The 12,056-nt window shown below is 48.2% G+C and overlaps 2 protein-coding genes across 7 annotated transcripts in view; one reads left to right on the plus strand and one right to left on the minus strand.

Moving 5' to 3' along the window:
* Window positions 1-12,056, minus strand: part of Syn3 (synapsin III) — a 454,398-nt gene that overhangs the window by 240,047 nt on the left and 202,295 nt on the right. The window lies entirely within an intron of this gene.
* The window catches only part of Timp3 (TIMP metallopeptidase inhibitor 3), a 49,277-nt gene continuing 41,261 nt past the window's right edge, over window positions 4,041-12,056 (plus strand). The window contains exon 1 of the mRNA XM_052752964.1: window positions 4,041-4,485. Coding sequence (XP_052608924.1) covers window positions 4,365-4,485 — 121 coding nt within the window. The 5' untranslated portion in view covers window positions 4,041-4,364. The remainder of the gene's footprint in view (window positions 4,486-12,056) is intronic.

Genomic DNA, 12,056 nt, shown 5'->3' on the forward strand with positions numbered 1-12,056 from the left:
AGCGGTCACCTTCCAAGCCCAACACTGGGCAGCAGGACCAGTACGGACCTTTGGATCCACGCAGCCATAACTGAACTGAACTCTGTTGCCAATGCTCTATCCTTAAGGGGCTTATACTTCAGGAAGGGAAACAGGCAGATGAGCAACCATATTAGAGCCAGCTACGTGTGAAAAAGAACACAACAAAGAGTTGTGGGGAATCCTGTAGAAGGGAATGAAGAAGCTATACTAAGGAGGTAACATCTAAGCTGAGACTGGGAGGGCTTGAGAGTCCAGTAAATTTTGTTCGCGACCCTTTAATGTTCCAATCCAAAAGACAAACAGAAAGACGAATTGGTAACCATAAGAGGCTCCACCAGAAACAAGACCCCAAGTTTCTCCTGCTCCGTTATCATCAAGTCTCCACTGGCATTCTCTGCTTTAAGCCCTGTGTCTTGGAAGACTGAGTAGGATGGAAGAGCAAGAAAAGACTGAGAATGTGGTGGATGGGCCTCAGTCTTGGGCATGTTTGTTTGATGTCAAACCTGCTCACATGGCGAGATCTATGTTCCTTCACAGCCATTCACCTTGTCTTTGAGATTTCCCAGGGAATAGTAGACTTTTTTTTTTTTTTTAATTACTAAGGGGGCATCTTGCTGGGAATCATAAAGTTTAATTTTTTTATTGAATAAACATGGAGATTGGTATCTGAACAAGAGAAGTAACTTGTCCACTGAATTGGGAGCGTGACTGTTCAGCAGGCAAAAGTTTTCCAAAGGTACCATGTAATAAATTAGAAAGGGAAATTCAAACACAGGCGGTAACCCTCTTAATTGCACAGCACTGCATAATGCTGGCCAGCTCAGAAAGGTCTATTAGTGAGGTCAAGAACTCCTCAGCAGTGTAGGTAGCTCTCTGTGAGCCAACTTTGGGGCATGGAAATACATCTATCACATGCCTAGCCTGGAAGACTTAGCCCTGTGGATGTGATGCAGACAGAAAACTAAGGAATCCATGTCCACAACATGAACTTGGTGCTGCCTCTAGTTGACTGTGGGATGCTGGGTAAGTTCTTCCATCCAAACTTTATTTTTCTGGTGTAGAACATGAAGATAAACAGTCTCTGAGCAATTTTGTATCTTCTTTAGATGTCTAAGCAAATACCTGCTACAGGATCTACCCTCTGAAATTTGATGCACAGGAAGTGGACATGTCCTCACCTTCCCTAGAAAAGTTCCAACGGAGGGACCAAGCGAGCCTGGTAGGTCTGAGGGCAAGCCACGTGTTGGTTAAAGTTTCTTCAGCTCACCCCAGAACAAATCTGCCATTGTTCTCAGATATCAGAAGAAAGCAGGAGAGCTATTATCTCCACTCTTACCCAAGCTCCAAGTCCACTCAATCTTGCTCACTAAAAATATAAGAAAAAGCAATCCTCACATATTATTAGTCTGGTGGACAACCTAATGTCCAGATTGATGGCTGCGAGGTCTGCCTGCTGCAAGACCCACACGAGGACTCCAGGGCACCCTCTGTCTCGATCACAGGGTCACGACTAAGCTGACCTTGCAGAAGTGGACAGAGAAGGGCCTTATCAGTCCAGGCAGAAGAGAAGACTCCCGACCAGAATGCTCTTTGTGTTCTCTGAAGCCCCCAGATTCGAGGCGAGCCAAAGTAGAAGAATCGAGAGGAAATAAACCCCAATTAGCACCTTTCAGGAAGGAAAATAATCCGAGGACACCCACACTATGAGAAGGAAGTAGCTGTAGGAACAGGACACACTTCAGAGGGGCTCTCTGAGGAATCTGCTCTGTGGCATGTGGCAGAAAGTAACTGCTTGGCACTTGTCTTATGTTCCAGAAAAGGCTCTCCCTTGGAGAAAAAACAAATGGCACTTTGGACAAAACAGTTCTTGTAGTAGGAAAGCGGAGAAGAGAGGGCCTCTAGGCTGTAAGATGTTTATCCCAAGTGGATTTGTCTACAAGCTCTTCTAAAGCCTTCCACATGACTGGCACAGGGCAAGGTTCAACGAACCTCTCAAATCCCACCAAGTATGTCCTCATTCAACCCAGTTCCTTAGAGTGGCCCCATGGTGTCCAAGGCTCCGGCCTCAAGTGGTTACTGGCTATATCCACACTCTAGTCTCTTGGGACCTTCTGAGGGCTAAAACAGCATTGTGGCCAAATAGCTCAGGCCTCCTAGTGTCAGGAAGGGAAATAATATAAGCATATTCCAGGAGATGGGGCTAGAAGAGCATGAGGGGGCCATGGCACCATGGAACAGAATTAAGGAGGGGAGGGGCTTCAGAGCTGAGTAGGGATGAGAAAGAAAGAGGGAGCTGGGTTTTCTTCTCTATAGTTAGAATGCTTGGAGGGAGTTTACAAAATGTTCTTAGAAGCATTTGGGAGGCTGAGGCAGGAGGATTGAGAGTTCAAGGCCAGCCTGGGCTACATAATAAGACCCTGTCTCAAAATAACAGCAGCAGCAACACCAATAAAAGACACAAAACAACCTAACAAGGGCAATACAATTATCACAATACTCTCTGCTTCTGCAAAGAGTCTCTTCTCAGGGATAAGCCAAGGGGTTCCCTTACATTTTCCTCTTTTTTTTTTGGTTCCAAGTTTTCAGCATTTCTGTAGCTAAAACACACATCTCTTTCAACACTGGATAGAGCATAAGGCAGGAGAGGGATTGCTGTAAGACCACCATTGCCAGTTAGATGGGACTGCGAAGTCCAGGGTCATCTGTCTCTTTTGATAAGAACAGTCCGAGAGAGAGTGTGACAGGAGCGCCCCCTCAGCTGGAAGGTACATGTGACACCTGTACTTGCTTTTCCTAACCAGAAGGAACAGAGTATGGAATCCTGCCTTCAAAAACATGTGGCATAGGCCAGGAGTGGTGCTGTATATCCTCAACTAGCAGTGGGGAGCCACGGCAGGAGGATTTGGGGTTTAAGGTCAGCCTGGGCTACACAGTGAGACTGTGTCTCAAAAAGACAGAACAACAATAGTGTGTGTACCACACATGTCACAATCAAGAGCTACTTAAAATGAGGTGGTAATAACGTTACCAATATCTTCTGTTAGTTAGACATCCAGGATACTTTTCTCCAGGATCCTGGCTAGTTTTCTCCAGGATCTGGTTTTATTCCACTTTTGGATTGCTTTACCTCAAAGTTCTCTGCTGAAGGAAAGACTGCTGTCTGCCACCAGTGAGATCAGCCATCATACTCCCTGTTTATTTTATATTCTGTCCTTAAAGAAGACCCAGGCCTTTCGACTTGCTCTTCTCATTGCCTGATGTCACCTCTGAGAACTCTTCTTTTAGTGTCCCATAGACAGCAACGCCCTCTTAGTCACTCTTACCTAGGTCTATATCTATTCTAATTTCCTTGTAGCGCTAGTACAATCGCCCTGATTGCAAGGGCTTTGCTTGGTGTCCAGAACAGTGCTTGGTGAATGATTCCACAGCTCCATTTACTCACACTGACAACTACCATAGCCAGTCCCAAAAGGCAGAGGGTGTGTGTGTGTGTGTGTGTGTGTGTGTGTGTGTGTGTGTTAGGGGCTGAGATAATGTCATCTACCCAGGTGTTTCCTCTTACTCTCTACTCTCTCTAAGGAAGGTAGGAAGGTGAAATTTTCTTCGAGGCTTCCTTCTAGACTTTTTCCAGGAGGCAGGATCAAGGACTCTAGGGCGTGGGCCACCTAGGTCCCTTGGAAGGGATTGTGCTGCCTGGCTGGGTGGCTGGGAGTGAAGACTTGTTTGGGTCGAAGGCGCTCGGAGTGCCGGTGGGTGTAGGGCAACGGGGCCGTGGGGCGCCGCTGCAGCGCACACTGGCCCAGGACGCGCCCAGCCCACCCACTCGAGTGCCCACAACCGCATTATTCCCTATAAGGATCTGAACAGTCCGGGCCGGCCCCGCCCTGTCGCCCCGCGCCCCCCGGCCCCGCCCCCTTTTGGAGGGCCGATGAGGTAATGCGGCGCTGCCATTGGTCGGAGGGGGCGGCCCCCGAGCTCCCGAGGGGCTGGGTTCCCCTTGAGCCCCTATATCACTCTGCAGCCCTGGACTCTGCGCACAGTGGGCAGCGGGCAGCAGCCAGCGCCAGAGAGCTTCTTCTCCCGCTTCTCCGCTCTGGTTCCCGATCCTTCTCCCGGAGGCCACTCGCTGGCTCTGCGGACGCGTGCTCCAGCTACCCAAGGCCACTTCGCCGCGTCCCAACCCGTCCCGCCGGGCTACTTGGAGGGCACTTTCCCGGAGCTCAAAGTTGCCCAGCGTGCACGGTCAGACCTGGCGAGTGAGCTCGGACTGCAATATCCGCGCCAGCACTCGGCAACTTTGAAGAGAAGAGCAGCAGTCCCCGCAGCGGATCGCAGCGGCTACTATGACTTCCTGGCTTGGGCTTGTCGTGCTCCTGGGCTGCTGGAGCCTTGGGCACTGGGGCGCCGAGGCGTGCACATGTTCGCCTAGCCATCCCCAGGATGCCTTCTGCAACTCTGACATCGGTAAGCATTCTGGGAGGCCCCAAGCAAGCTGCACGCTGTAGCAAGGAGACTCAGTTTCCCTGGGCGGGGACTCCGTGTAGGGAGTTGCCTTGCAGAGGGAACTCAGTGTCCTAAAGGTCTCTGGCAGGCAGGAGTTGAGCGTGGTCGCTGCTTGACGTCTAGAAATTTTCCCCATTGACTCTTGAAGGGAAAAGAGATGGAAGAGGAGGGTGGGAGAAGGTTCTGAAAAGTTGGACCGCCAACTGAAGCGCTAGGACCTCGAGTACTCTTTAAGAGAAGTTGCCAGCTTGTGCGGGCGGAGTTGCTAGAGAAAACTCATAGCTTTCAGAGATTGCTTATCTCCCGCGCCCTTGAACTTCATTCTTTTCTTTGAGATCCAACCCAGCCTATCGGCAGGCTCTCCCAGCAAGTGCTAATGGAGCTTCTTGCCTGCCAAGTTTGGGTGGCTGGAAACGGGGGTGGCGGTGGTGGTGGTGGTGAAAAAAACACATAAGAGAAAACTGTAGGGTTGCCCCCCCCCCCCCCGCCCTGGGAGACCTGCATCTGAGTGTTGATAGCTGGCTTGAGGTGACTGTAGGGGGTCACTTACCACATAGCTGTGAAAATTCACAGGAAGGTTATTGTTACTATTATTTTTTTCTGTCTTGGATATATGTGCCGAGGGAGAGTGAGCAATGGGGAAAGCAGATTTATCATCAAAGGAACAAAGATGCCAAGAGACTGTTTGCTGATTAGAGAGACTTAATAAGAAGCAGAGCCCACTGTCCAGAGGGCCAGAAGAGTGCTGGGGACACTTGTGTTTGGAGGGGCCCCAGGTGGAGTGGAAGCTGGAAAATCTCTCTTTTCTCCAGCTCCTACAGCACCCGGTCCAATGCTCCTGCATTGCTTGCAGGGTTTGCAGGGCAGGGGTGGGACACGAAACTGCCCTTGGCCTGTGTCGATTCAGAGGTGAAGAATGGAGCATGTGTGTTTTAAGTATGGTCATAAAGGAGAAGGAAATTTTCCACTGGGTCTTAGGTGAGGGATTCCACTCTGCAAGTGTGCTGTGGTGAGGAGGGGGAGGGGTGGCGACCTGGTTGAGGTTGGAGAGTCACTGCTGGTGGTTCAGGCCAACCTAGGGGGAAATCTGGGAGGTGGCTATGGTGGCCAGGTCAGTGGACTTGGCAGCCCAGGGTATTTGTGTGACCTGCAGTCACCCTGTTGGAGGTTTCCTGGGACCTGCAGGCACACACCCTTCCCTGTCCTTGGATTGCTGGGAAGCATCCTTTTGGATTGCTGGGGGCCTGGGAAGGTTTTCTCGAGTCTCCTGAGTGCCCCCACCCAGATTCCTCTCGCTTTTCTCTCCTCTTGCCAGCCTGTGACATTCCCAGCTAGTTAGTTCTGGTTTTGCTCAGCCTAGAGCATGCTCCTGGCCTGTGAGCTAGCAGGTGGAATCCGGGTGTTCTTTTCTGCTTCCCAGTGGGCTGGGTGTGCTTAGTTTGACTTTGTAGTATGTCTAGGGGAGAGAGGGATCTCATCTCTATTCCAGGAGCCTATTGCCCAGAAGTTTCTACCCTGAAGTTCATGGGAAAGTAGCAACATGAGCCAGTAGATCCTGTTCCCAGTGGGCTTTCCTGGAATCAGCCCATTGCTTCCATAAGGGCCCTACTCTAGTTGGGGACTGATGAAGTTTCTTGTAATTTCTCTGGATTTATTCAAGAAACGGCTTCTTCCTCTTAATACACTTCTCAGAGAAAAGTTAAGTTACCAAGAAATATGCCAAACCCAGAACAGTGTAGAAGCAAGAAGAAAAAAAGAGAGAGAGCAAAAGAAAGAAAAACCTTTGCTCTGGCAGGGATCCAGACTCAGTCTTTAGTTTGGTGCACTGCACAAGGGATGAGATAATGCTTTTAAAAATGGGAGGTGTGGGTGTGGGCCTGCCGGCCTGTTGACCTGCTGCCTGACGGCAGACACCGCTGCCTCCAGTAGATGGCTCCCAACTGTCCTCTGGACACTGGAGCCCCCTAAGTATGCTCAAGCTAGCCTGCCACCTTTCTCTTCTAGAACCTTCCTGCATGGATTCTCATCCTGGACAGATGCCATGTTGCCAGGGAAGGGCATAGCATGCCTAGCTTAGCCCTTAGTAAGCCCCCATCACCACCCCACAATGGCTATCCCTCGCCTGTCTCTTTATCCACGGGTGTCTCTTTTCCCTTTCTTCTCCAAAGCCCAGGGGACTGGCACAACCTTCTGGGTGAGGAGGAGTTAAAAGGTGTTTCTATGGCAACTGCAGGTCCTGCACCCTATCAAAGTGTTTAGAAGAATAAACTACATGGGGGCTTATCAGATACACTGTGCGGCAAAGAAAGGGACTTGCCAGCAGTCACCTCACGTGGGGCCCTCTCCCTACCAGCCATTGCCCCTGAAACTCCTTCAAAACCTTGACTCTGAAGGGACAGGGGCTGGTGCTGGGAATGAAGGAGGCAGCCCTGGCCAGGCAGATCTTGCTCTGGCAGCCTTAGTTCAGGAAAGGGTGGGTAATACTCAGAGAATTCTGAAAATTGGAGTGGGGTGGTGTGTGTGTGTGTGTGTGTGTGTGTGTGTGTGTGTGTGTGTGTGTGGTGGTTTCTGAAGAGATGGGAGTGGTAGAGAGAATTCTGCTTCAGAAGGCCAAACCCTTCTCTCTGACTCCATTCACAAGGAATAATTGGGCAGTGGTATTGGTGGAGATAGAAGGGTGTCAGAGCTGCCCCTGGGCTGGGGAGGAGCAGCTGCCAGCCTTGGAGAATAGCCCTGATATCGTTGAGTTGTTTTGACAGGGGGTTCCTTCAGCGTCAGATCTGAAGCAGTGTTAGCAAAGAAGCCATTTTTTAGAGAAACTTGGTCCATGCCCTCTTACTCCCACATACAAGTAGACAAAAAGAAATGAAATAATGGGGCTTGGGAGAAGGGCCAACTACCTAGTGTTTTATATATATATGTGTGTGTGTGTGTGTGTGTGTGTGTGTGTGTGTGTGTGTGTGTACCTGTGAGTGTGCATACCACATGTACCAAGGCTAATAGTATCTTGGGAAGCCTGGCCAGAGGACTGTTGTTGGGCAGAGGAAGAAAGGGAAGGAAGCTTTCAGACCTGTACTGGGGTGCAAGCATTTCAAAGATGTTTACTCCTCAGCAACCCTAAGTTAGGTATTGCACCCATTGCTCAGATGGAAAATACTGAGGCTGAACAAGGTTATGCTCATGCAAGGCCACCCAGCAGGGGTGAGGCATGCATTCAGCCACAGTTATGACACTTTACAGCTCTCCTTGACCCCTTGACATCCTAAGGCAGGCATCTGCTCCTAAAATCAAAAGGGAAGGGACAGATGGTGTTTTCATCCAGATTAGGAAAGTTCTTCTCAAAATTTCAAAGGCAGCTAAAATGGCCAGAGGTTTTCATTAAGTATCATGTTTGCCAAGGAAGAATTGATTATAGTTTTATAACAGAACACCAGAGAAAAGAAACAAGGAGATTCCCTGTGTTCTTTGGTTGTTAGAACCAGAGAAGATTCTCAAAATCATTAGGCCAAGTTGAAAAAGTGACTGATTGTGTGCCACTGAGGCCAGCGAACAGCGAGGCTGATAGAAGCCAATTTTCCAGGATGCTCGTGGGAGTCCATTAGGGACTCCCAGGGGAGGTGCGTGAGTGAGGACTGAGCCGGGAAGAAGTCTGCAGAGTGGGTTCCTGGCGGATGCAGCAGGCACCTTCTGACTAGTCTGCCCCTTCCCCAGTCCCCGTACAGACAAGACTAGAACGTGGCTGGGAAGTAGCTGTGGTTCTGCTGGGACAGCAGGAACCATTGAGCTCAGCTGCTGAATGGCACATTCCAACAGGTTCATTAATGAAAAACAGAACAACACGATTCTAGCCACTACGGACACGAAGGCCCCTTCCTCCCACCTCTGTCACATTCAACTCCTGGGTGGTCTCTAGAGGCAGTGTGGCGTGGTGGAAGGGCACAGATGGGCCCAAACCCTCCCCCAGGGTCTTGGTGCCTTTGTGTTTAGGGATTTAGTGGATCCCTTCAGCCTTTGCTCTCCTCATTATGAAAAGATACAAGTAATTTGTACCTTTGCAGACCTTTTTATTCATGCTTTAAAGTTACAATGATGGGTGTATTTTATGTTCATCTCTCTCTTCGTATGCATGTCATTTATCCACTCATTTCTATCCGCCTACATACCTCTTACCTGTCTGTCTGTCTGTTTTCTATTTGTCTGTCTATCTATCTGTCTATCTATCTATCTATCTATCTATCAGTCTATTTATCATCTATCAATCAATCATCTATCTATCATTTTTTCATCCATCCACCTATATAAAAATCAGTTCTTTTGGGTCACTGCCTCGATCAATGCTACGCCCTTCTATTATCCATATACATCCTGACATCACCTGTAGAAAATTTACAGCAGTTTTCCTCCATTAAAAGCTTGAAGAGTTAGAGGACTAAATCCTGGAATGCCCTTAGTGTTGTTTCCATTCAAATCATGTGCACCAGAGAGTTTTACCAACTAATATATGTATAGGTTACTTGATTCTTCTCTCTCTAGTATTCCATAGGATTACATGTTTTTAAAACCCAATGCTGAGTTTTAAAATAGAGTGGTTACTGTGTGCTAGGTTAATTAATATGCATTAGTTCATTCAAGTCTCTCAGCAGTCCTAAGAAACAGATGTACTATTGTCATCTTCACTGAAGAAACTGAAGCCCAGAAACATTAGGTAACGTGTTCAATGCTATCTATATCTGGTAAGTAACAGAACCTAGTATTTAAACCCATGTAGCCCACCTCTAAGGCAGATCCCACTATACTCTATACTCTGTATACTACCGTAAGTGATGATATTACTATGACAATATAATATCCCTATAGAGCTTCTTTCATTTATTTAGACATCCCTTCTTTATGGATATCTATGTTTCTAACAACTTTTCATCCTTAGAAGGGCTGTTGGAACAAGTAGTCACTATATTGTCCTCTGCTCTGTGCATGGATATTTCTCTACGGCAAACATACATTTGGAAGTGTTGGATGGAAGTAAGGGCACTGTGTGTTTTAATCTTTGCTGCGGTCCACCCTCCAGAGCTGCATGTTGACTTTGTACTTTCTAGATGTGCAGCTGGAGGGATGGGGGATGGGCATGAAGGCACTATCACAGTGCTGTGCACTGTGATACATTCAGGCTTCTCTCAAATGGAAAACAATTTTGGAGATTTTCTTGGTATTCTGAGGAGTTCTGCTTTCGGGCAGCCTTTTTATCTTCTTGAAAGGGAACAAAATTAAGGCCACTTAGGGCAAGTTTATGGGATCATTTTTATATCAAGAGTAGGCCTTAAGTGGTAGGACAGCCACAGCCCTTGGCTTGCTCTTCTGGACTACTTCAGTTAGAGATGGATGTAGGGCTTTGCTTTTATAATAAGTGGTGTGCTTTTCATTATCCAAACTTGGTTGCTCTTTGGTTTTTGCATAAACTCAGGTTCAAAAGTGTATGTGTGAAACCCAGGCCTAGGGTTTTGTCTCCCTGATTGGGCCCGGGGAGGCAGCCAGAAGTCTGATCCCTTTGTCCCCTCCTACACTCATGATTGTATCTGGATAGTGCCTGGATGGGAGTGATAAGATGGCTTCAAGGATGGAAGTAAACAGCTGAGGACAAGGCAGAGTGGCTGGCAGAGAAAGACCCTGGGGTCTTGACATCATGAGACCTTTTCAGAAAGAATTCCACTGTCCTGATTGAAATTCTTCAGTGGGTTAATGGGATAAAGTACAACAAAATGGCTTTTATAAGGACCAGATGGGCCCCACCCACCTCTTCACTGGTCCTTCCTGCTCTCGAAGATCCTGTTTTCTGCCTGGCTCTTGACCCATGCTGTGCATTTCTATCATACATCCTCGTGAACCTGTCATTTCCTGGGTCTCACTCAGTCCCATTTTTCCACCCTGGTATGGGTGCAGAAGAACCATCCCATCTCACCTAGGGTTCAAACCAGCAGCACCACCATTTCTACTAAAAGCCAACTCCTCTGAAATTGTATGAGGCATGCCCAGAGGGCATCATTCCAAAGCTAGAACCACATTCCTCCTGTGCATTACCCAGAAAGGGAGACACCTGCTTTGCTCTCTGTTTGTGTGGTAAGTCTAGCCCCATCATCCGGTGGAAAGAACACTACAGTATCCTCCTACTCAGCCCTTTCATTGGGGTTGCAATTGCTTTTCCACAGCACTGGGCTGAGCTCCTTCCCTGCATATCAGTTATTTGTAAAGTGGGAGCTTTCCTTCCCAGCTACCCACTCAGTAGCTTCAGGCTGAAGAGTAACACTACCTATCTACAATCACACCATCACAGTCCAGCCTGAAGCTACATCCTCAAAGCCTGTGTTCAGAATCATTCTTTCCCGTAGACTTAGGGCCTCTTCTCCTATATACTGAGGACCACATCTCTCTGGAACTGGGAAGGTTCTCCCTCTTTTGCAGCTTTGGCACATTGGTCTCTGACTCACACTGTTGGGATGCTCAGGGCAGTTCCCTTCACCAGCCTCTTGGGCCCCTGCCTTTCCTGCTATCCTGAATTTTATTTTAGCATTAGTTATTTGGAACTCCCAATGGAACCAAGCCCCACAAAAAGTCCTGATTCCTAACCCAGCACTCTATCCTCTGCCTCCATTATCTCCATCCTTCTCCATATTGAAAACTGGTTTAAAATCCACTTTTCCTTCTGTGGGTTCTGTTTTTGGAGAGTTATCACAGCTTCATTCCTTTAAATAAACAGGTTAAAACAGAAAATTGCCACAATGCTAGCAGTTATGAGTTGGACATCCTGGCTGATATGGTAATTAATTGCAGCCCAAAGTCAGGATGCTTGGGTTCTCCTGAGCCTGGGATGGCCTACGAAGTGTTAAAAGAGCTTATGAATCTCTTAGTAAGTCACTGCCCTTGTCACCTCTCTGATATTACTCCTGATGATGTGTCCCATGGGGTCTAGCAGTTTGTTTGCGCGCAACGCCATTAGCACAATAGACTAAGCCTTTAAAGGGTCTCACTAAATAGCGCATGGCAGGAGGCCACAAGATGTCTCCAAACTGTGATGGGACTAAGGGGTCTTTTTGCTCATTTGCTTAATAAATGTGTCTGGAGTCGCAGAGGGGACCTGGAGAGGCCTTCCGTAGGGTTGAGACAGCATGGCTGCCACAAAAGGAATATTCTGCACTATATACACTGCCCAACATGCAGGTCTGATGTAATGTCACATATTTCTTATGACCTAGCTGTGTCATTCACATCTGGGACACTAGCGACTTCCGGACTCACCAGATCTGTCCCATCTGCAGAAGAAGGGATAGAAGGAGAACAAAATGGTTTGGCTTCATGAGCCAAGGTCAAGTTCATCTAGTGGAAAACATCCTGGAGTGATGGAGAGGGTGAAGGTGTAGGGCTGCAGGGCAGGGGTAGAGAGGGGAAGTTCTGAGGAGAGCAAGCCTCTAGTAGCACAGATCTTCAGTATTACAGGGGTGTTAGTCTCCTCACTCCACCCTCTGCCCAGCTTTGTTCCC

Source organism: Peromyscus californicus, unplaced genomic scaffold (genome assembly GCF_007827085.1).
Source record: "Peromyscus californicus insignis strain IS unplaced genomic scaffold, ASM782708v3 Scaffold_24__1_contigs__length_46423439, whole genome shotgun sequence".
Classification (NCBI taxonomy): domain Eukaryota; kingdom Metazoa; phylum Chordata; class Mammalia; order Rodentia; family Cricetidae; genus Peromyscus; species Peromyscus californicus.